General features: G+C 63.7%; 1 protein-coding gene across 1 annotated transcript in view; it reads right to left on the reverse strand.

The window, feature by feature from the left end:
• The window catches only part of RASGRF1 (Ras protein specific guanine nucleotide releasing factor 1), a 28,727-nt gene extending 5,692 nt beyond the window's left edge, over positions 1-23,035 (reverse strand). Inside the window, exons 1-20 of the mRNA XM_059858807.1 lie at positions 22,746-23,035; positions 12,877-12,983; positions 11,860-12,007; positions 9,384-9,476; positions 8,425-8,678; positions 8,093-8,172; positions 7,533-7,726; positions 7,005-7,114; positions 6,291-6,409; positions 5,744-5,904; positions 4,882-4,945; positions 4,482-4,618; positions 4,132-4,214; positions 3,259-3,507; positions 2,609-2,979; positions 2,188-2,313; positions 1,908-2,078; positions 1,520-1,632; positions 854-966; positions 238-298 (exon numbers count right to left, since the gene is read on the reverse strand). Of these exons, the coding sequence (XP_059714790.1) occupies positions 238-298; positions 854-966; positions 1,520-1,632; positions 1,908-2,078; positions 2,188-2,313; positions 2,609-2,979; positions 3,259-3,507; positions 4,132-4,214; positions 4,482-4,618; positions 4,882-4,945; positions 5,744-5,904; positions 6,291-6,409; positions 7,005-7,114; positions 7,533-7,726; positions 8,093-8,172; positions 8,425-8,678; positions 9,384-9,476; positions 11,860-12,007; positions 12,877-12,983; positions 22,746-23,021 (3,030 nt within the window). The 5' untranslated portion in view covers positions 23,022-23,035. The remainder of the gene's footprint in view (positions 1-237; positions 299-853; positions 967-1,519; positions 1,633-1,907; positions 2,079-2,187; positions 2,314-2,608; positions 2,980-3,258; positions 3,508-4,131; positions 4,215-4,481; positions 4,619-4,881; positions 4,946-5,743; positions 5,905-6,290; positions 6,410-7,004; positions 7,115-7,532; positions 7,727-8,092; positions 8,173-8,424; positions 8,679-9,383; positions 9,477-11,859; positions 12,008-12,876; positions 12,984-22,745) is intronic.
• Between the last annotated feature and the right edge of the window lie 728 nt (positions 23,036-23,763).

Consider the following 23,763-nt stretch of genomic DNA (forward strand, 5'->3'; position numbering starts at 1 on the left):
TGACTGCAGGGGAATAATGTGCCTGTGGGCTGGCTGGCGCTGCCTCTGCCCCTAACAGATCCAGCTGTGCTCACAGCTGGCCCCTCCCCAGAAAGCCTTTCCTGCTTTCAGGTGCACCCCTGGCACTGGCCTTGGAGGCTCGCTCTGCCCTGAGAGAGCACCAGGAACTTTGGCTGCTCCCCTTCCAGCACCCCGAGGCAGCAGGGGCAGGCAGGCAGGGAGGGATGGAGTATTTACCATCTGCACCACCTCCTCCAGGGTTATCTGGTTGTCTCCTGGATCCTCCTGCGTCAAGGTCCTGTGGCACGGAAAGACAGGATTACTGCAGCTGGGAAAGCAGCAGTCCCACACAGCTGCAGCAGGGCAGCATGGCCCTGAGGAACAGCACGGCTGCAACACTCAGCCTGCGCTTCAGGAGACCCCCTCAGTGCTGTTTCTCATTTTAAAGAGAAAAACACTCCTTAGCCGAGGCCACAAGGCCCCACAAGTGCCAGCCCTGCTGCAAGACAAGTGTCCTGCCCTCAGCGTGGGGTGGGCACACCCTGAGTGCCAGAGCCACCCTGCCCAGCAGAGCCCTGGGAGCCACGGTGCCACACCAGGAGCCGACAGCAGCAGGGGCCAGCACCCTCTGGGCTCAGCACTGAACCTCGGCAGGGGACCGAGGGGCTCACACCCACCGTGCCCTGAGGCTGAGTGCAGCAGGCACCACCCTGCCTCCTCCTCACCTTCCTCCCTGGCCGCTCCCAGCCCCGGCACAGTCCCTGCTGAGCCTGCTGTGCTCCCGGGTGAGAGCAGGAGCAGCCAGCAGTGCCAGGAAAAGCCTGACACAAAACCTCCTGCCTCAGCCCCTCACCTGATGATGTTGGCAGCTGCCTTCCTCTCCTGCGTCAGGAGCTCGGGGTCGTGGATGACCTCCTCCAGGAAGCCAATCACCCGGAACTTCAGCTCCTCGTTGGTCTCAAAGTCCTGCCAAGGCCAGCACAGCCCTGGGATTACTGTGCTGGGAGTGACCCCGATCCCAGCGGAGCTGTTTCCTTCCCAGCTGGACAAGGGACTGCCTCTTCCAGCACAATCCCAGCACGGGAGGGCAGCAGGCTCACTCAGTTCCACTGCACCAGCATCACCAGCCTGGGAGAGCTGTGTGTTCCCAGTGACAACCAGTGTACCACTGCTGCCACTGCCCCATCACCAGTGCAGGAGGGACAGGACAGCGGGGACAGCTCCCAGCGCCTGATCCCTGACCCCATCCTGGGCACCCCAACAGGCACCAAACCCAGAGACTCCCCTTGCTCTGCAGGCAGCCAGGGGTGCTGGCAGGCCCAGCTCCCCCCTCTGCAGCCCAGCTGTGCAAACACCAGATGTGACCCCTGTTCCCTGCCGAGGGCCCAGCCCCCTGCTCCTCGCCATCCACACTGCTTCATCAGAACCTCAGTGCCAGATTGCCTCCCCAGCAGTGCTGGCTGAGCAGCCCGGCACGCAGGCAGGGTGGGAGGGAGAGGGGGAAGGCGGCGCTGCCCACCTGGGAGTGTTTGGACACCCAGTGCCGCAGCACGTTGAGCACGCGGTTGGTGGCGGCTCTCCGGATCACAAACTCCTTGTCCCCGTTCCGCTGGTCCGTCGGGAACCCTGAAACTGCCAGCGGGCCCTCAGCACGCACAGCTCCTCAGGAAGGGCTCACAGCCACTCTAGGGCTGCCAGAGGAGCACCCCCTCCCTGAGCTGCTGTGCCAGGAGGCAGGGGGGTCACCCTGGGACCTGCACATCCCTTGGGCAGTGCCATGCCCAGACCCCAGGGCACGGCCTGGAGCAGGCTCTGGGGGCTCTGGGCTCTTCCCAGCCAGAGCATGCCCGCAGGGAAACCCCTCTGGTGGCAATGGGTGCCCCAGAGGCAGTCCCTGGGGCAGGTACCTGCGCTGGCCAGGGACATCCTGCGGTACTTCTCCTTGGTGGGGGTGCCCTCGTTGGCCCCCGCCGTGGCGATGGCGAAGGCGGAGGTGGCAGACAGGGCGCTGCGGGTGCTGTCCAGGTCCCGGCAGGATGTCATGACCATGCCATTGTTGTAGGAAAACAACGAGAAGTCTGTGGGAGAAGGAATCCAACACCCCTGTGGGCACTGCTGCTGCCCAGACAGGGCCCCACACGTTCCAGCCCCCCGAGACACGGGCACCCCCCAGACCTCACTCGTTACCTGATGAATTTTTGCACTTGATGGACTTGGGAGTCGTTGGAGATTTTGTTGGGGAAGCTTCAGCTTCTGCTTCATCGCTGTGGTTGGGATCCGTGTCCGACTCTTCCCTGACAGACACCTCTGAGCCTGGGAGGACAGGGAACCCATTTACACCCGCCGCACACAAACACAGCCACCACCTTTTAGTTCTTCCCCATTTTCCTCAAGCCTGGCCCATTCCAGCTTGGGACAAAGCCACCACGTTTGGGAAAGGTACAGAGTTCTGCCATTTCTGTGGGATACTTTGGAACAGGTTTTATCCTTGAGGTGTTTTTTTTGGTTTTGTTACTAAAAATTCCTGAGTTTTCAGGAGGCAGGAGCTCTCCGTGCGTGCACCCCAGCCAGCCCCTCTGTGCCAGAGCCCAAACCCACAGGGACTCACTCTGCTTGCCTGGCAGGGACTCCTCCTGCTTTTCCGAGGCCGCTTCTCCTTCGTCCGGGATCTTATTGGGATAGCTACTGGACACGTACAGCTTGTTGATGTCCAGGGTGGTCTTGCTGAAGGGGGCCATGGAGGAGTAGACGCCGGCGTAGCCGTTGGAGGAGCAGCTGAGCGCGGCCAGGTCCAGCGCCTTGCCCCCGGTGATGATGGGGATGTTGAGGGACAGCTTCCTGCGGCGGCTGGGCGACGACGACTTGCTGAGGGACAGCGGCGGCGGCGACGAGAACTTGCGGTTGGCCCGGGGCGACTTGGGGGGCTCCCCGTAGAGCAGCTTGTTGTTCTGGCTGTTTGCAAACAGGAGCTCCAGGGACCTGGCAGAGACAGGGAGAGGCTGAGCTGGCACCTGCCCTGCCCGGGAGGTCATGGGGATCCCCCCGTGGCACTGGGACCCCAGGGTGTGCCCCCAGGCACAGCAGCAGAGCCAACTCCACCCCACGGGCAGCACCTGGCCCTCCCAGGAGTGGGGACACCCGCAGAGCTTGGATTCATCTCCTTCCCCTGTTTGGGGGTAGCACAGCTCACGGGGAGCAGTGACAGTCCCAGGGTGGCAGCAGGGACAGGACAGGTCCCTGGCAGCACCGCAGCCTCACCGTGCAGGGATGGCACTGATGGGCTTCTTGTAGATGGTGATGAGCTTGTCGAGGACGACGAGGGCGGTGGTGAAGACGCGGTAGGAGTGCAGGAAGGTGTTGAGGAAGTCGATGCTCAGGAAGCGCAGGTCCGTCAGCCTCTCCAGCAGCCGCTCCACACTGGCATAGCGGATCTGCAGGACCTTGCAGGAATTCATCGTTTTACTGAACCTAATGTCAACATCATCACAATACAAGCTGGCATCAGACCTGCAGAGAAACGAGATTTCTGTGGTTCCAGCCTGGAACGAAACCAAGAGACCATGGGAAGCAGTGCAGGAAGGAGCCCGGTTCCTATGGGTGTCCCCACGGAAAACACGGGTGGGAATGCTCCCAGGGGAAAACCCAGAAACCCACACCCTAGAATGGGCTCCTGGAATGGGTGGAGTGCTCAGCAGGCAGAGGGATGTGGACAGGCCATCCTCAGGTGCAGACAAGCCAAGCCCCCTCTCCTGGCTGGCAGCAGGGAATGGGGCAGGAACACCCCCTGCTGCCCCGTCCTCCCGGCTGGGAACAGCCCCCCTCATCCCACCCATGTCCCAGCACAGCCTTTGCACCCCAGGACCTACAGGAGGACAGCCCCCTTGCCCCTCAGTTCTGGCAATTTTACCCCTTCTTTACTGCTGTTATTTTTCTCTTAACTCTTCCCCCTTGGCATTCCCACCTCCCCAGCAGAACAAATCCCTCAGCAGCTAATTAACGCTGCTAATCACCACACTGGGACAGCCCATGGAGCACATGGTTCGGGGGGAGCCAGGGAGGTCCCAATGGTCCCGAGGCTCCTGGCAGTGTTGGGCTGCCACAGGAGCTGTGTCCTGGCCCCTGCACACTCACTTGATCATCTGGGGCACGGTGACCTTGGAGTTCTCCTCGAAGGCGTTCATCATCAGCCCGTTGCAGCGGATGTTGTCCACGCACTGGAGAGACACGGGCGGCAGGTGGAGGAAGTCAGGGCTTAGCTTTCCCCTGAGCAGCCACATCCCTGCTCCGTGCGGGTCCCCACACCCCAGGGGCGCCAGGAAAGCTCCCGGGGTGCAAGCCCAGGCACAGGGTGGGCAGTGGGGCCGCGGGCACACGGCAAACCCGGGGCTACCTGCGTGCCCAAACCAATGCCACGGCCCAGCAGGGACCCCGCGGCAGCTCCTCGTGCTGAGAGCTGCACAGCCCTCCCTGCTGGGTCCTACCTGGCTGATGTCACTGGTCCATGCAGCCTTCTCCTGCCTGGACGAGGCCACCAGGATAACGGTGAAAGATGAGGAATCTTTCGGCTCCACCACGATTTTGAAGTCCAGGTGGTCAATGTCTTGTCCTGATGTTTTGGCTTTGGAACAGAAAAAGTCCACACAGTGATTGGGAAAGACTTTCCCATCCCCTCCCTCCCAGCCAGCTTTTAAGGAGGGTTTATTCAGGTTTTTGTGGGTTGCTGGCTGCCCCAAGAAGGTTAGGTCTGCCTAAGTGCAGGTCTGCTTGGTTCACAGTAAATAATTAATCTAATTAAACCTCAGTCGTGGATTCCTTGAATCTATTGGCACCTGGATCTGACCCCACCCACCAAGCACACCCAGCCACCTCCCCAGCACCTACCGTCCTCGTCGGTGCTCTCGGGCTCCTCCACCAGCGTGCAGTCGATGAGGGAGATCACCCCGTTCTGCAGGGCACAAAGGGGGCTCAGCCCTGCCACCCTGGGGCTGGGCATCCCCGGCCCCCCAGCACAGCCCCCACCAGGCCGGGAGTCAGGGTTCAGCAGTGGGACCCCCCGGGCTGGCAGTGCCTCCGTCCTTGTCCCCCACCCCAGGGCTGGGGTCAGGTCAGTGTCCCCAGGGGACAGCCCAGGAGAGGGGGACACACACACAGCACCTGCTTTCACTGGGAAAAAAGATCTGTGCCTGCTGGGATCTCTGGGTTCTCCTTGTCAAATTGATCAACTAATTTGTTTATAAATTATTTAATAGGAGCTTTAAATTTAATTTTCCCAAAGTCTGTTGTTGCAATTATCAGCTCTTTGCCACGGACTGTAGTTCTTCAAACTGATAATTTAATGCCAGTAACAAGCAATTTCTGTAAGATTCTTGCTCAATTAACTGCCAAACTTCCCCAAATACACACAGGAACCCAGGGAGCAACCAGAGGGGCCGGGAGCGCTACAGAAAGCCCGGGCTGTGATTCCAGCTTCTTCCAGAACAGACTGTCAACGTTTCTGCTGCAAATCAGGGTGAATTCTTTTATCTAGATCGTGTAGTTTCTCATCTCCCCCGTGACTCAGCTCTGGCAAGGACCACATGAAATAAATCCAGGTGGCCACAGGCTCCCAGCCCAGCGCCCCTGGGGCTGTGCCAGGGGAGGCCAAGGTGGTTCCTGGACCCCTCTGTGGCCAAGAGCCCGGCCAGCTCGGGGCACAGCTGGGCCACCCCACGGGCAGGGAGCAGCAGCAGCCCCGGCCCCTCACCTTGGTGAGGTGCAGCTTGCCCCCGGAGCCGCGGGTGCAGATGATGAGGTGCTTGGAGAAGAGGAAGCACTGGCGCTCGCCCTCCTTCCGGAGCGACAGCGAGCCCAGCCGGCCCCGCGTGATCTTCCCTTTCTCTGACATGGGCACCTGGATCAGGGAGCCTGCGGGGGACACGCTGTCAGCCCCTCACAGCACAGCCCAGAGTGCCCCGGAGCCAGGGCTGCCCCCAGCCCCAGCCCACCCAGCAGCCGGGGGCCCCAGCCCACCCTGCACCCCCAGCCCAGGGCGCTGCTCCGGGACCGGAGCTCGGCGTGGGGCTGCTGCCTCCCCAGTGGGGCACCAGCAACAGACAGGGTTGGGGAAAGGGCAGGGACAAAACTGCCCAAAAGTGCCAGAACCGCCCGAACTGATGTGCCTCTGATCAGTGAAAACTCAGAACTGAGTTATATTTTTAAATTTCACAGGCCACCAGTGCACAAAGGACAGGGACAGGGCCATGGGGCTCACGTTCACCACAGAGGGGAGGGACGCTGGCACTGACACAGACCTTGTCTGACAAAGGTCTGGCTGGTGTCCAGCAGGATCTCACAGCCCTCGATGATCATCCTCTCTATTGCCAGGTTTTTCCGAATGTTCTCAGTCTCACTCACTTCATCATGCATTATCCTGAAGGATGGAGAGGAGAAAATCAGAACTGGGCTGGATCTGCACAGGTTTTCCCAACCCCTTTGGACACATGGTGGGGCTGCGCCAGGTAAAACCAAAACTGAAGGAATGTCAAGGCAATTGCAGCAGGATCCACCCAGGCAGGGCCAGGAGCTCCAGAGGTGACCTGTACATCTGCCCAGGCTGTGCCTCCAGGCTGATAAATACTGAAATGGGAGTGCTTGGAAATCACAAAAGTCAGATTCAGGGCAGACAGATCCCCTTCTCACCATCCCCCTCTGAGGAGTGGGAAAAGGGATGGAAACTCTTTACAGAACTTAAAGTGGGCGGGTGGGTTTGGCACCGACATCCAGAACACTCCAGAACAGTCCACAGGCTGGGGAGGAAGAGGATAAAAAGCAGGGAATTATGTGCTCATGTGGAGATCTCGGAGGCACTCGGTGCCTTCCCACAGGGCAGCCCCACCAGCCCTGACCAGAGAACAGAACCAGACACTCGGAGCCATCCCAGCCCTCCAAAGCTCTGGGAAACACTGCCCCTGGCCAGAGCAGCCAGCAGCCATCCCACAGCCCAGGTGTGGATCAGCAGCTCTCACCTGGACAGCTCTTCCAGCTTGGACTTGGCATAATCCAGGCTGTTCCTCTCCACGTGCTCGTGGGGCGTGTGAGCCAGCAGCTCGTGCAGGGTCAGGATGTACCTGGGGATCTGCAGCACGAGGGAGAGAGCAGAGGTCAGTGGGGGCACAGGGGACAGCAGGGCCCCACCTGGGCTGCTCCTGCCATGGCTGGGGACACCCTGGCCGGGGACACCCTGGCCTGAGGGGTTCGAAGCTCCTTGTGCCAAAGCTGAATGAAGAGGGGGCACAAAGTGGGGCTGTGCCCAGGACCCTGCTGGTCCCTGTCCCAGTCCCAGAGGTGTGGGATAACTGGGGAGCCAGCAGCACCCAGTCCCCCCATCAGAGATGGATCAAGCAGGCCCAGGAGCCGTGTGGGACCAACAGGGTCCAGCCCCAGGCCACTCTGACCAGGTCTGCCTCCCACCATACAGTGCCAGCCGCGGGGTGTGCGCTGCCTATCCCACCTCCCCCAGCATCCCTGGGGCCAGCCCCGGCTGCAGTGCTCACCTGGAACATGGGGTAGGTGAGGAAGGTCTCCAGGGTCCTCTCCTCGCAGTCAGGCTTGGCCTCGTAGTGCTTGAGCAGCTTGTCGAAGTCGCGGTTCTGCTTGCAGTGCGCCAGGATCTGCAGGCTGTACTGGTGGTTCCGCACAAACTCCTGGTAGATGTTCAGCATGGGCAGCAGGATGTCAAACAGGTCGGCTGCAGGCAGAGCAGGGGCGTGGGTGGGTGGGCTGCTCCAGCCTCTCCTGGGGCCCAGCACAGCCCCTGAGCCCAGAGCAGCCCCGGGCTCTCCTGCTCCTCGTGCCCCCCAGCTCTGAGCCCAGGGGGGTCTGATGGGACGCAGTGATGCTCTCCAGATCAGCCTCCCTGTGCACGCTGCAGCCCCACCTCCCCACAGAACCAGGAACGCCAGAATTTGGTCACTCTGGGGTTTTACTGTGTGGCTGACGTGACCAAGCCAGGACATGGGGTGCAGTGTTTTGCTGCTGGTTGGCAAATGCCTGTGGAGCTGCAGAAGGAGCAGCAGCAGCAGCAGGAGGAGGAGGAGGGGGCAGCAGCACTCACCCAGCACCAGCGTGGGCCAGCTGGAGATCCGCGCCTTCAGGCCTTGGTAGAAAATTTGGTGCAAAAACATGATTGTTTCACTGGAAGAGGAACCAAGAGAGGACTAAGCCAAACCAAGAACAGACAGCTGAACAAGAGGTAAACAAGGAGGAATTAGACAAGTTCCCCAGCCCAGGGGGAGCAGGCTGGGGGGCAGCTGCTCGAGGCAGTGCAGAGGGTGCCTGGAGGCACAGGGAATGGTGCAGCTGCAGACTCCCAGCACCAGGGAGGGCAGTGGGTGTGCAGAGCTGCTGGGACGCCACGGAGCTCCTGGAGCCCAGGACAGAGCTCACCTGTTGAGGAAAATGCTGCTGACGTCGTCGTGGGTGATGGGCGGCTTCTTGGAGCTGGCGGCCATGCGCAGCGGCCGCAGGAAGTTGTTGACCAGGATGTGGAGCTGCTGGACGTACTCAGCCTCGGCCTCCAGCATGCTGAACACCACCTGGTTCCTCTTGCGCATGCTGTCGGCGTGGGGGGACCTGATGTAGTCCTGAATGATGGTCTTCCACTTCCTCCGGCACAGCCAGCCCCGCAGGAAGCTCTGCACCTGGGGGAGCAGGGGCCGGGGGTTAGGGACGGGGCTGGGGGCCAGCAGGGACCCTCGGTCAGCACGGGGCAGCCGGGAGGTCCCTGGCACTGCACCCAGGTGTGTGTGCTGCTGCCTCTTCCTGGTGCTGCTCTGAGCCCTCCAGGCTGGGGATCCAACAGCTCATTCAAATTCCTGGCACACGCTGCCCACAGCAGCCGTGGCTGCCCCATCCCTGAAGTGGTCAAGGGAAGGTTGGATGGGGCTTGGAGCAGCCTGGGACAGTGGAAGGTGTGCCAGCCCACAACAGGGGGTGGAAGGAGATGAGGTTTCAGATCCCTTCCCTGTGTAGCTGGGCACCTGCAGCACGTCCTGCTCTGTGCCCAGGGCTCCCACCTCAGGACAGGGGGTGCCTGGGGCTGTTGCTCCCTGTGGGAATGCTGCCAGGATGATGGCTTTTCCTTGGCCACAATAAAAGCTGTGACAGCCATGGGAACAGAAGCCAGAGGGGCTGGAGGTGCTGGGAGCACTGGCCGGGATGCCTTGTGCTCCCAGCAACGCTGGGAGTGCCCTGCCAACAGATGGGCTCCCACCTGGGCAGAACACATTTTCCTCCTAAAAGCTCTGCTGACAGAAGCACTGGCTCAGACACCTCCTGCAGCCCCCCAGGGAGCGCGTCTGCCGTGCCTGCTGGGCCCCTGGGTGCCAGCCCTCGCCACCACCCACCTTCTTGATCTTCTTGATGTCACTGTCGTCGTCGCTGGGCGCGCTGCTCTGGCTGGCCTGGATGCGCTCGTGGTCCTTGAGCAGGGACGCGATCTGTGGGCACAGGGGTGAGCAGGAGTCCCGCACTGCCTGGGAGCTGAGGGCATCCCAGGGGCATCCCAGGGGCTGGGGGCATCCCGGGGGCATCCCAGGGGCTGAGCACATCCCAGGGGCCAAGGGCATCCCAGGGGCCGAGCACATCCTGGGCTGCCCCAGTGCCAGGGAACAGCGTGAGCCTCTGGGTTACAGACAGACACAGGCACACCTTGTGCTGGGTCTGTCTGGGCACCACGGACTCACAGAGCCACTGAGTGCTTCGGGCTGGAAAAGCCCTCTGAGATCATCAAGTCCACCCGATCACAACACTGCCACTAAGCCACCATTGTCCCCAAGTGCCACATCCACACAGCTTTAATTCCCTCCAGGGATGGGGGCTCAGTCAGTGGATGAAGCAGGTGAAGAAAGGTGGCAGAGCTGTCAGGGCTCCTCAATCTGTCATCAACTCCTCTGAACCCTGCCATGACCAGTACCTGGAAATCCTGATGGGTGCCCAACCCAAACCCCATCCCCATTTCCCAAAAAAGCCTTCACAGCAACTCAGTAAACACAACTTGGAGAGAAAATGGCAGAAAAAGCCAATGAGCATTTGGACAGCAAGATGTGCAGGCAGGGAGCAGCCCCCCAGGCGCTTCCCTCACATGTGGGCTCAGAGCCATCAGCTCCCGGGTTTGCTTTCACTGTTTCTCCCTGTGCTTTCTCTCCCTCCTCTGCTCATCGCCCGTCCCGGCCCCCACGGCCAAAACCACTTGCAAAGTGACAGGAAAAGGCAAGAAACAGCACATGTGCCATCCAGAACGTGGGAAATTGGGAAAATGTGATCTGGATTTTGATTTTGAAGGAAACAACTTGGAAAGAGGACTTTGCTGGGGGAGAGAGGGAAGATGTTCCATTTTGGACAGAAGGGAGGAAAAAGGTGGAAAAAGCAGGAACACTCCAGAGCTGGTGGCCACAGGCTCATGGTCACTGATCCAGCTTCTACACATCTGTTTCACCCCATTTCATTATATGGATCAGGTGTTAGAGGAGATTTTAGAGCCTGTTGTACACCCCAACACATGGTCAGGGATTGTTACTGACCTGCACATCTGAACTCAAAAATTCAAAATTTAAGGAAAAGCCCACCATTAGGACAGGTGAAACCACCCCCACGGCCTCCTCAGACGCCCCTTCTGGGGTGATGTTGGGATTCTGAGAGATTTGGGATCAAGTTCCCAGCCCTGCCAGCCCACTCCTGGCTGCCTGCACCCCACGGCCGCTGCCCGACGCTGTGCCAGGCGTGAGGAGAGCCTGGCAGCAGCACAGGGTACCCCACACTCGCTGTCCCCACTGCCCAGCCCACTGCAGCAGGGCCAGCCGCCACCCGCGGGCAGAGCCCGGGCAGTGAGGGCACCGGGGGCACAGTCCTGCAGGCAGAGTCAGGCAGCACAGGGATGGCCAGGAAACTGGGGACAGCCACTGCCAGCGCCCCTCTGCCAGGAGCACCCCCACAGCACCTCGAGCACTCAGTGTTCTCCCCCTGCCGAGCAGCCCCCGCGCCCAGGAGCATCACCCCGCTGCCAGGCATCTCCTGAGCCTCCTCCTCCTCCAGGTGCCCCAGGGACACGCGTGTCCCTCGGCACCGCCTGCTGAGTCATCTGCGCACCTCGCTGCTGCCTGCCTTTCCCGGCCTCGTGTCACCCTTCCCACAGCCGCCACCGAGGGAGGGAATCGCTGCGGAGCTCCGGGGCCACGCTGCAGGCAGGGGCTCCCCGGGCTGACCCCGCAGGAGCCCCCGGAGAAGCATCTCGGGGTCACAGCAGGAGCGCAGCGACCCCCGGGATCCGGGAGCGCCAGGTGCCCTCTGCCCCCCCGGGTGAGCCCCAGTGCAGCCCGGCCCCAGCTCCGGCACCCCAGCAGCAGAGGCACCTGGAGCTGCTGGGTGGCTCCGAGGGGGACACCGAGAGGGCGGGGTGGGACAGGACAGGGTTGGAAGGTCCTGGGACATCCCTTCCAACCCGGACCGTTCTGGCATCCTGGCACACAGCGACTGCTTTCCTCTCCCACCAGAGGCAAGAACCGGCTCCCCAGCCCGCTCCCCAGGGCTCCTGGCTGGAGTGAACCCCCCCGTGCTGCAGCAGCTTCCAGGGATCCTCCCGAGCCCCCACAGGCTCAGTGCTGGGGGGCACAGCCACAGCCCCTTGCTGCACCCCTCCTGCCAGGAAAATCCCCAGGAGAGGCGCTGCCCTCGCCCGCCTGGGGGAGAAGGGCCAGCCCTGTGTCACTAAAAGCAGCAGAAGCCCCCAGCGGTGACACCCCCTGCCCAGGTGGGGCTGGCACCCCCACCACGGGTCACCCCAGGGGCGCCAGTGCCTCCGCGGGGCAGCGCCGGGTGCTTCACCTCGGCCTTGAGGCGCTCGATCTCGATCTCCCCGTCCTCGATCTGCTGCCGGAGTTGCTTGGCAACAGTCTTCTCCGTCTCCACGATCTGCAGGAGGTGGAGGTACTTCTGCATCAGCGCCTCGTGCTCCGTCGCCAGGTTCCGGTAGCTGCAGCAGACACGGCCGTGAGCATCCCTGCCCCAGAGCCTGCCCTGCGCCCCCGGCACGGCCCCAGCGCCGCGGATGGGGCTTGGGCTCCTCCCGCCCCTCCCTGCTCACAGCCCGGCAGGGGAGCAGGGCTGGGGCGGCTCCTGCAGCTGGGAATGCTGCTGCTCCCAAAGGGCCCCTCTGGGCAGGGAATGGGCTCCCACCAGGGGCAAACAGAAAGGACAGAGCAAACGTTCATGGAACCACAGGAGTCAGAAAGGACCCCCTGACACCCGTGGCCAAACCTCTGTAACCTGCCACGTTCCAAGAGCTGAAGAAGGACACGTGTGGCCCCGCTCCTGGCAGGGGCTGCAGGGGCTGGAGTTCCTCCCATTCCCTGCTCCTGGCAGGGGCTGCAGGGGCTGGAGTTCCTCCCATTCCCTGCTCCTGGCAGGGGCTGCAGGGGCTGGAGTTCCTCCCATTCCCTGCACACAGCTCTCACCTGCTCCCACACCTCCCTTCCTTCCCCAGAGGCACCTGCACTGCGCTGGCTCCTGGCTGCTGTCCGTGGCAGCTGGGCTGTGCCAGCGCTGCCAGGGCACAGACAGGAGCCTGGACAATCCCTGTCCTCACCAGGTTTGCCATCCCTTCCTGACAGGCTTTCAGCCTGAGGGTGAGTCCCTCTGGCTGCAGGCTGGGACAGGCAGCGCCAGGATGGCTGGTGGCATGGCACTGGGATGGGAACAGGGACAGGGGAACAACTGAGCACAGCCCCCACCAGCATCAGGGGGGCAGGATTGCCCTGCTCTCTGCTGGCAGTGTCCAGCTCACCCTGCCCCCCAGGCACCCCCAGCACAGCTTCGCCTTGACCCGCCACCCATGGGGCACACCTGGCATGAGCTATGGCTGCCACCCACTCGTCGCAGTCCTTGGCATCCTCGGTCCTCAGCTCCAGGGTCTTCTGGTTCTCATGGTTGAAGTTAACGGTGAAGTAGTGCTGTGGGGGGAGCACAGGGGGCACGGTCACAGTGACATCCTGCACAGGGGGCACGGGCACAGTGACACCCTGCACAGGGGGCACGGGCACAGTGACATCCTTAACAGGGGGCACGGGCACAGTGACACCCTGCACAGGGGGCACGGGCACAGTGACACCCTGCACAGGGGGCACGGGCACAGTGACATCCTTAACAGGGGGCACGGGCACAGTGACACCCTGCACAGGGGGCATGGGCACAGTGACACCCTGCACAGGGGGCACGGTCACAGTGACATCCCACACAGGGGGCACGGGCACAATGACATCCTGCACAGGGGGCACAGTCACAGTGACACCCTGCACAGGGAGCACAGGCACAGTGACACCCTGCACAGGGGGCACGGGCACAGTGACACACTGCACAGGGGGCACGGGCACAGTGACACCCTGCACAGGGGGCACAGTCACAGTGACACCCTGCACAGGGGGCACGGGCACAGTGACACCCTGCACAGGGAGCACAGGCACAGTGACACCCTGCACAGGGGGCACGGGCACAGTGACACACTGCACAGTGGGCACGGGCACAGTGACACCCTGCACAGGGGGCACAGTCACAGTGACACACTGCACAGGGGGCACGGGCACAGTGACACCCTGCACAGGGGGCACAGTCACAGTGACACACTGCACAGGGGGCACGGGCACAGTGACACCCTGCACAGGGGCACAGTCACAGTGACATCCTGCACAGGGGGCACGGACACAGTGACACCCTGCACAGGGGGCACGGGCACAATGACATCCCGCACAGGGGGCACGGGCACAATGACATCCCACACAGGGGGCACGGGCACAGTGACACCCTGCACAGGGGCACAGTCACAGTGACATCCTGCACAGGGGGCACGGACACAGTGACACCCTGCACAGGGGGCACAGTCACAGTGACACCCTGCACAGGGGGCACGGGCACAATGACATCCCACACAGGGGGCACGGGCACAGTGACACCCTGCACAGGGGGCACGGTCACAGTGACACCCTGCACAGGGGGCACAGTCACAGTGACACCCTGCACAGGGGGCACGGGCACAATGACATCCCGCACAGGGGGCACGGGCACAGTGACACCCTGCACAGGGGGCACGGACACAGTGACACCCTGCACAGGGGGCACAGTCACAGTGACACCCTGCACAGGGGGCACGGACACAGTGACACCCTGCACAGGGGGCACGGGCACAGCGACACCCTGCACAGGGGGCACGGGCACAGTGACATCCTTAACAGGGGGCACGGGCACAGTGACACCCTGCACAGGGGGCATGGGCACCGTGACATCCTGCACAGGGGGCACAGTCACAGTGACACCCTGCACAGGGGGCACGGGCACAGTGACATCCCACACAGGGGGCACAGTGACACCCTGCACAGGGGGCACGGGCACAGTGACACCCTGCACAGGGGGCACGGGCACAGTGACACCCTGCACAGGGGGCACAGTCACACCCCACAGAGGGGGCACAGTCACATCCCACACAGGGGGCACAGTCACACCCCGCACAGGGGGCACGGGCACAGTGACACCCTGCACAGGGGGCACGGGCACAGTGACACACTGCACAGGGGGCACGGGCACAGTGACATCCTGCACAGGGGGCACAGTCACAGTGACACCCTGCACAGGGGGCACGGGCACAGCGACATCCTTAACAGGGGGCACGGGCACAGTGACATCCTGCACAGGGGGCACGGGCACAGTGACATCCTGCACAGGGGGCATGGGCACAGTGACATCCCACACAGGGGGCACGGTCACAGTGACATCCTGCACAGGGGGCACGGTCACAGTGACACCCTGCACAGGGGGCAAGGGCACAGTGACACCCTGCACAGGGGTCACACCCCACACAGGGGGCACGGGCACACCCCGCACTGGGGTCACAGTCACACCCCACAGGGCGGGCAGAAAACGCTTCCAGACCCACCTGACTTCCTGACCCACCCCAGGCTGTGTCACTGAAAATAAACAGCTTGGGGAGCCCAGCCACGATGTGCCCTCAGCACAGCCATGCCACTGGGGAGGGAAATCCAAGGGGAAATCCTGCTGGGCAAAGACCCAGCTCCAGGACCACCTAAATCCACCGAACCCACCCAAGGCCAGGGCGCTGCAGTCCTGAACCTGTGGCCACCAACCGTCCCGGGGCCACCCTCACCTGGGGAGCGGGCAGGGGAGCAAGGATGCTGAGCCGCACCTGCAGCCCGCACCCACGGCTGGTGATGGCCTGGGCGGTCTTTTCCAGCCCCAGAGCTCCCCGGGCTGTGCTCCCTGCCCGCAGCCCGGCCCCTGCGGCCAGCCAGCCCCTCGGAGCCCCGCGGCCGCCCGGAGGTGGCGGCGGGCAGAGCCCGGGTCCCTCTGTCCCGCTCCCGGGGCCCGGGGGGAGCGGCCGCGGTGCCGGGCTATTTTTAGCCTCCCTTGACATTTCCAGTGTTTGTGCTGATTGTGTGCGGTGCCGCCGCCGCCGGGTTTGTGCCGCTCCTCTGCTTCCCTGCAGTCTCCAAGGAAACAGGTACCACGCTGCAGTGCCGGATACTGCCCGGAATAACTGGGCTAAACCAAACCCACTGGAACGAGCTCATCCTGACATCATCTGCTCCTCTGCCGGGCTTCATCAGGGACCGGAATTCACGGGTAAAAACTGCCTCAAACCCAGGGAGCACAGCCTGGGCAGCCCCCGTGTGTGCCATGAAAACACCCACGGGCACCACAACGCTCTTCCCCTCCTGTCCCGAGCAGGCCCAGGGGTGCTGGGGGCAAGGACCCCCAGACAGCAGAGCAGGCTCTGGGTGAGCCCGGGGTGATGGGGAGACAGGGCACAGGCAGAGCCAGCAGCCCCAGCCCGTGCCCACCCAGGGCTCAGGGCTCGGGGTGGCACCCTTGGAGCTCGCCCAGCCCCTCTGGATCCAGCAGAGGAGGAGAGGGGGCCCGGAGCCCACGGGCACAGCAGGGCCCTCCTTCAGAAACAGCTTTCACCCTTGGGCAGCAGCTGCAGGGCCCTGGGGAAGATGCAGCTCCTTCACTTCTGCCATGGATCCTCTAAGTGCAGGATCCTGTGGGCCAGCCTTGTCCTTACAGAGCCATGCCCAGTGTCAAACACCACCATCCATCACACCCCCCGGTGTCAAACACCATCACCCACTGCCCACCCCTCCACTGCCACGCTCAGGCTGCCCAGAGCTCCGTGGCTGCCTGCAGGACACCAGCAGCTCCCCAGCCCTTGCACCCCACCCCCTTTCCCTCCCTCCCACTCCCAAAGGCTGGCAAAGACACAGCTCCAAGGGAAAACTCACCAAAAATCTGAGACCCCTATGGGGAGGGTTCGGTACCCCAGCTTTTCACCCACCTGACATCCCTTCTCTTGCAACTGCATCAAGAGGAGCTCATCAAGTTGGCAAGGCTAGAAATGCTCCCCTGAACACCAGCGAGGAGTGGGGGAGCCCCGTCGAGGCCCTGGTGCCCCCAGCAGCTCCGGGGGCCGCAGGAACGAGAGCACAGCGTGCCCATTCCCTCTGCAGGGCCCAGCACCAACAGCCCGAGCTCGGCTGAGCCCCCTGGAAACTCGGGGAGACACTTCCAGGAGCCCCCCAAACTGGTCACTGCCTGGCAGGGGATAGTGAGCCCTGGGCTGTCCTTGGCAGACCCCTGTGTGTGCTCCCAGGGTCCCATGGGGATGGCACGGTGCCCTCTGTGCTGCTGTGGGTGAGGGCACCCACTGAGAGCCCTGCACCCGCAGCACAGCCTGGCTTGGAGCGTCCTGACCTCCCCAGCGCCCCGGGAAAGCCTCGGGGCTTGTCTGAGGGTAAAACAAGGGGCGCAGAGCCCAGGAACTGGGGCAGGCACCTGGAGCAGGTGCCCATCTGCCCCACTGCCTCTGCCCCCTTCACCCACCCCCAGCACATCAGCACCTGGCAGGTGGGATCCAGTCCATACCCCAGGGCTCCCGAGGGCTCTGTCAGAGGCAGGTGCCAGGCTGGGGGCAGCAGAGCCGATGGCAGGGTGCGAGCCCCCGGGGCAGGGCTGTGGCCAGGGCTGCTCTGTCCCACGGCTGCGAGCCCAGCCCGGCTCCTGCCAGCACACACCCCCTCCGCGTGCTGCTCCCGTTCTTCCCCACACCATCCCCAGGAAGTGCAGCGTGCTGGGAAGGAGGAAGTTATTTTATATTTGAATAATAAAACTCCCACCACCTTTTATCTCCGCCTGAGAGATGATCCCTCTCTGCCACCGCAGTGACACATGGCACCAACAGCCCGGGAGCGCTTCCCGGCGCTCGCTGCCTCTGAGCCTCAGATCCACGGGCAGACCCAGACCCACGGATGGGACCAGACCCACGGGCAGACCCAGCGCAGGACCAGCTGCTGACACTGGGAGTACCACTGCGAGCCCCCAGCTCCCCCACGGCCCCAGCTCAGCGTCCCTGGGGCAGTTCGTGCTGCCCGGGGCAGGGCAGGGCAGCCCGCAGCGCCACTGTGCTTCTCCGTGGGCCGTTTCTTGTTCATCCACCACCTCAGCAACCGCCAGCCCCGGGACCCGACCCCGCTCATCCCAACCCCCTGGCTCTGCTCTCGCCAGGAGGAGCAGACGCGGCTCCTGGAGGATCCCTCCTTGCGGGGCTTTCCCTCCTCCTCGTTCCCATGGCCCCCGCACAGCCCCCGGGCCCCGGGCTGTGGGCCGTGTGTCCGTCTGGCACCGCCGGACACACAGCCCCTGGCGCCGCCCCGGGGGGACGCCCAGCTCCCCGGACCTCGCGGATTCCGCAGCAATTCCGCCCGAAATAATGACGCGGGAGCGTTCCAGGTCACCAAGGGAAAGATGAGAGCACCTCCAGGGGCACCCACAGCCCCGTGACCCCGCCGGGTGACAGTCCCTCGGCTCCCCCGGGCCCCCACAGCCCCGTGACCGTCACCCGGCTGCCCGCAGGCCCTCCCTGCTGCTGGGGGGTGGCGTTCCCGAGGCCCCTGGTGTGCAGAAAGGCTCCAAAATAAACTCAAATAAGCTTTAAAGCGACACGTTATTTCCAAAGCAGAAAATCAGCCTCTCAGAGAATTGTTTAGAACGTGCAGAAGGGCATTTTCTCAGGCTGAACAACCCACCAGACCCCTTGGGTGGCAGTGGTTGGGGGTGGTGCTCTCCCAGCACCCCCACCCTGGTCCCTGCACGTGTGAGCGTGGGGGGATCATGAGAGAGGCACCCCAGCAGCACCAGAGCAGGGACTGCCAGCCTTTCCTGGCTTTGTGGTGCCACCACAGGGGGCTTTCCCCCACAGGGATGCCCCAGCACCCTCGGACTGCCCGCCCTGCACCCTCCCCAGTGGGCAGATCCACATCTGCCTGCTCGTGAAGCTGATGGTTATTCCAGCTGACACAAAGGGCAAGAGGAGGAGAATTTTCCTGCTCTGGATGGATGAGTCTAAAAATCCACAGCCAGCCATGGCAGCTTTTAACATCCCTGACCTACATACCATGTGCTCTGGGAAAACAGGACCTCAGAGTTGGATGCTCCAGCAGCTCATTTCCGTGCTGACAATAAGAAAAAATATCCCAGAGGCTGCAATTTCCCCTCTTTGTTTCACTATGGGCTGTCAGGATATTTGGAAATGGATACTAGAGGTGAGCATCACCCTTGTGGAGCAGGCTCTGGAGTCATGCGCAGAAATATTCGTAAAATAATTAAAATAAATCAATTTTCCCCCAATTTTATCTGGTGATGCTGGCAGGCATGGCTGGGACCAACACCACGAGCATCCCCCTCGCTCAGAAATCCCCACATGGCATCCCTCAATGCCCTAATTAATTAAAAACCCAGTGTCACCCCAACACTGACGAATAGTTCGGGTTTAAGCCCACAAATTATGATTTATAGTATCCAAAAAATCAGATTGCCTGGGATGACGTTCAGGTAGAAGGTTTCTCAGTGGCCCAGATGGCTGATGCTCATGGACCTGCAGCCAGAGCTGGGATCTGGGGATCCAGTGCCTGGGACATCAACCCTGAAGTTTGGAATAGCTTGGGAGCTGCCCTGCTCAGGATGCCCATGGGTGCCCTGCTCAGCCCTGCCCCACTGACGGGGTCTGGCCCCCCGAGCACCCTCCACAGCCCTCCTGGGGGCACCCAGGGGACCCCCGAGCAGGGATGGGCACAGCTGGGTCCCGTGGCCCCCCTGCTGCCCCTCGGAGAGCTGCCCAAGCTCTGGCACTGCCAGGAATGGCTCCAGCAGGCCTGGGGCTGGGCCCTGGGACAGCTGGAGCTGCTGGGCTGGCAGGGGCTGCTGCACGGCCTCAGGGCATCCAAATATTCCAGACTGCAGGTGTCCCAGGAATGGGGGCCACAGGACAGGCTGAACTCGGTGCTCTGTGGCCCCATCCCTGGAAAACGCTCTGGAGAGGGGAGGGAAATCCCATCCAGGGGCAGGGTGTGCTCAGGAGCAGCCCCAGCTGGGGACACAGCCCAGCTCCTGGGCCACAGAGCCTGGAGCTCCGCTGCCTGACTCAGCAGCACGCTGGCTCTGTCTGGGGGCTCCTGCTCAGGAACAGCCCAGGGCACTGGGATGTGGGTCTGGAAACCAGCCCAGGCTGCCCGGGGCCGTGTGCAGTCCCTGGAACTGCTCAAAAGCTGTGTGGATGCAGCACCTGGGGCACGGAGCAGGGGCAGCCTGGGTGCTGCTGGGGGATCTGAGCTGAGCGGCTCAGAGGGCTTGTCCAGCCCCAGTGAGGCTGGGACTCCAAATCCAGCTCCAGGCTGGATCCATGGAGCAAACCCAGCCGTGATTCCTGCTGCAAAGCAGAGCCCTCACCCCACACTGGGGTGTCTCTGGCCTTGGGTGGGACCAGCTCTGGACCTTGCACCTGCTCAGCTCCTCTACCAGGCTCTCACCTGGGCCGTGCCCCTCCCACCTGGGGCACCCCACATCCTGCCCAGGGAGGGGACAGTGACCCCGTGAGAGCACATCCCAGCACCTCAGGGGCCGGGAGCAGCAGGGCTGGGGTGTGGCACGGCCCAGACACCCCAGCAGGGGAAAGGGGGCTCGCTCCCAGCCCGCTCCCCCAGCACTGCTGGCACTGCTGCCCTGAGCAGCCAGCTCACAGCTCCCCAGGACAGCCTGACCCCATGGACCCTTCCCCAGGCCACAGCCGGACCTCACCCAGCAGGAAATTGTCTTCCCCATCCAACCGGTTGGAAGGAAAATTCATTTCTGGAAAAACAAAACAAAGTTTCCAGAGGCAGCAAATCCTCTTTGGTGTTCCAGCTTTCCACATGTCTTTGCTCCCTCATTCTTACATATACCAATGCTAAAATTCACTGTGTTCCAGGGAAAAAATCCCCCCAAAGCAAAACACGAGTACATTAAAAAGGGGGGGGTTTGAAAGCCCCACATCCTAAAGTTTCTCCCTTGCAGAGGACTGGGAGCCTGTCAGGCTGCACTCCAGCCAGGAAGGAATCCAAACCTGGAGCTCCTCTGCTGCAAGGAGCACTGTCCTCAGAGCTGGACCTGCACGGATAGATAAATACCCTCAGAACACGGCTAATTGGGAACACGGGCAGTGCTGGAAATTTCCTCAGCACCTTCCCCTGGAGGCTGCTGGCCTGGCTGGCTCCCGGGTGAGCCTGAGCCGAGCCTTTCCCTGGTGTGGGGGGCACAGACCCTGCCCAGCACGGCCCTGCGTGCCACCTGCTCGGGCTGCGGCTCTGCACCATCAACATTCGCGGCCCATCTCATCCCCGGGCCGCTAACGAGCTTGCAGAGCAGCGGGCATCCAGCGCCGGGGCTTGCCGTCCCGTTCGGCCCCAGGAGTGCCCCAGGACCCCAGGCCGGGAGCTGAACGGCGGCAAACCCGCGGCAGGGGCCGTGTGTGCCACGGCAGGAGCTCCCTGTGCCCGCAGCCCCTCTCTCACAGAGCACCAACACTCCGGCTGCGATTGGGACTGAGGGGGGATGTGACAGCCTCCCCATGGCGTTTGCAGGGGGAAAACCCTCCTGCACCAACAGTGGGACCCAGAGCCCCGACTCCCAGCTTGATTCCAGCCTGGCAGGAGGGCTGATTGCAGCCTGGCTGGGAAACTTCATGGAGGCTGAACCAGGAGCACACAGCATCTGAAGGGACAGCAGTGACAACCACAGCAGTGTGACCCCTTGCCACTACAGACCCCCCTCGCTGCCACAGCCCCCGAGGTGCCGCTCCCCACAGCTGGGCTGAAAGGAGCCCCAGCTGGGCAAAAACCACAGCATTTTCCTCTTCACAAGGAAATATTCCTGTGCTCCAAGCCAGGAGGGAGGGGATGTGCCAGGGAGCAGTGGCGCTGCATGCCGGGGTCTCTCGGCAGGGTTTTCCAGCTGCAGGAACAGCCAGAATTAGGGGCTGGTTTCCTCCCAGGCTGCCCCGTGACGAGGGGTGCCGGGGGTGCCCCGGGGCCCCGTCCTGCAGTCAGCCGGCAGCACTCCTGGAGCCTGCCAGGCAGTAATTATGCAAGCCCTGCAGAGCCGGACCCAAAGCGCGCCGTGCCTCCCGCACGTGCCCAGCCGGGATGGTGGTGCCGGGACCCCCGCGCTGCCCCCACGGAGGGGCCCCGGTGCCGCTGTGCCACCCACAGGGCTCACGTCCACGCTGCGCACGCCACCAGGGGGTCAGAGGGTGAATCCAGCTGGCTCCCGTCCCCGCTGATGAGACCGGGGGTGGCTCTGGAAGCGATGCACGGGGATTTGCCCCCGCAGCTGGAAGCCAGCCCTTCTCCCCCTGCCTGGTACCATCCCCTCTCTCCTGGGTGCCGCGGCGCACCCCAGCTCCAGCAAATCGCTCCAGACAAACACGCCAAGGGCTGCCAACCTCTCTGCCGTGCTGCTCCAGGGATACCCTGCCCAGTCGGGAAAGGCACAGCTGGCGGGAGAGACCCACCCCGGGGCCCGCCAGGGGCTGCGGTCCGCACGGCGGGGACCACAGCAGCCCCGGGGCTGGGGGACACCTGGATTGTGCCCGGCTCTCCCAAGGTGTTCCCGCGCTGATCGCCCGCAGCCATCAGCGGTACCAAAGGACACTGGAGCCCAGCGCCAGCACGGGGGGCTCTGGAGACTCTCACTCTGCTTTTCCCCTGCCAGGGATGGGGATGGAGCTGCAAACCGCACACGTGGAGAGAGGAATAGGCTGAAATCTGCCGGAAAACAAGGCCCTGAGCTCCCCCCGCCGAGCACCGCGCACCCACCGCAGGCTGCTCGCACAGCCGGGCCGGGGGCACGGAGGGGGCGCACGGGGGCTGGCAAACAGCGAGGCCGCGCAGCGGGGCCGCCCCACGGGAGCCCCGCCGGGGACGCTGCCCCAGACCCCGAAACCCAAACGCCGAACCCCAAACGCCGAACCCCAAACCCGAACCCCGAACCCGCCGGGCCGGGGGGGACGCGCGGGGGGCGCGGGGCTCTGCAGCGCCCAGCGCGGCCGCTGGGAGGCGCCCCGCAGCCCCGCGCTAATTACCGGCCGTTAATTAGACGGGAGGGGGAGCGGGGGTGCCCCGGGCAGAGCCCGACACCCCCACAATGAACCCGCCCGCTGCTCCGGCACTGCAGCCCCGGGGATCATCCCCCTTCCCCCGCACAGACCGGCCTCATCCTCACCTCCCCACCCCGGTCACGCGTGGGGCAGGTCAGGGGCGCCGGAAGCTCCGGGCGTGAGGGGCCTGGACCCCCGCGGGGCACCCTCCCTCCCCCTCCGCGGGGCCCCCTGGATCGCCCACCTGCTTCTCCAGAGAGTCCTTAGCCGAGAGGGGGGGCTTGGGGGAGGGCGCGCGGTCGCAGACGCAGCCCTCGAGCAGGTAGAGCCCCGAGGGCCGGGAGCTGGAGTCGGTCTCGAAGTAGAAGAGCATGTTCTGGAGCAGCGCGAACCACTTGGTGTGCCATTTCGTGTTGTCGGCGCTCCGCTTGCTCAGGTATCCGCGCCGGGCCCCGTCCTTCTTCGCCAGCAGCCCCAGGTGGGCGACGTGCCCGTCATTGAGCCGCATCCCCTTCTGCATCCTGCCGGCTCCGCGCTCACATGGCCCCCGCCGCGGGCGGGGCCGCGCCGAGCCACCCCCGCCGCCCCCGCAGACCCCGCGGTCCCCGCAGCATCAGCGGCCCCCGCTGCCCCCGGGGAGCCGCCGGGCCCTCATCCCGCGGCCCGGCCCCGCTGAGCCCCGGCCGCGGCTGTGCCGGTGAGCGCCGCGTCCCGCACCCGCCGCGCGGAACCGCGGACGGGCGGGGCGAGTGACGGCGGCGGCACCGGGGACCGTCAGCGCCGAGCGGAGCCGCGCCGAGCCGCGCCGAGCCGAGCGGAGCCGCGGCCCTCCTTCGCTGCCGCTCTCCCGTGCCTCCTTCCCTGCCGCCGGCTGCGGGGGTGGTCGCGCCGCGCTGCGCTCGCCGGGGCCGCCCCCGGGCCGCGGGATGCCGGGGCCGCCGCCAGCACCGTCACCGTCAGCTCCGCACCGCCAGGGAACCCCGCACCGAGAGACCCCCGGGACGAGAGGGAACCCGCACCGAGAGGGACCCCCAGGCACAGCCAGAGCTGAGACAGCTCCAGACACGCAGAACCCCAAGAGCGAGGGGGACCCCTGGGCACGTGGGACCCCAGGAACAGCCAGAGCCTCGGGCCAGGAGGGACCCTAGACCAGATGGGAGCCCTGGGGAGGTGGATCCCAGGCCAAAAGGGACCCTTGGGCAGGGCAGGACCTCGAGGGAAGTGGCACCAGCAGGCAGAGCAGAGGGACCAGTTTCTCCATT

This window comes from Haemorhous mexicanus, chromosome 13 (assembly GCF_027477595.1).
Source record: "Haemorhous mexicanus isolate bHaeMex1 chromosome 13, bHaeMex1.pri, whole genome shotgun sequence".
In the NCBI taxonomy this organism is placed as follows: Eukaryota; Metazoa; Chordata; class Aves; order Passeriformes; family Fringillidae; genus Haemorhous; species Haemorhous mexicanus.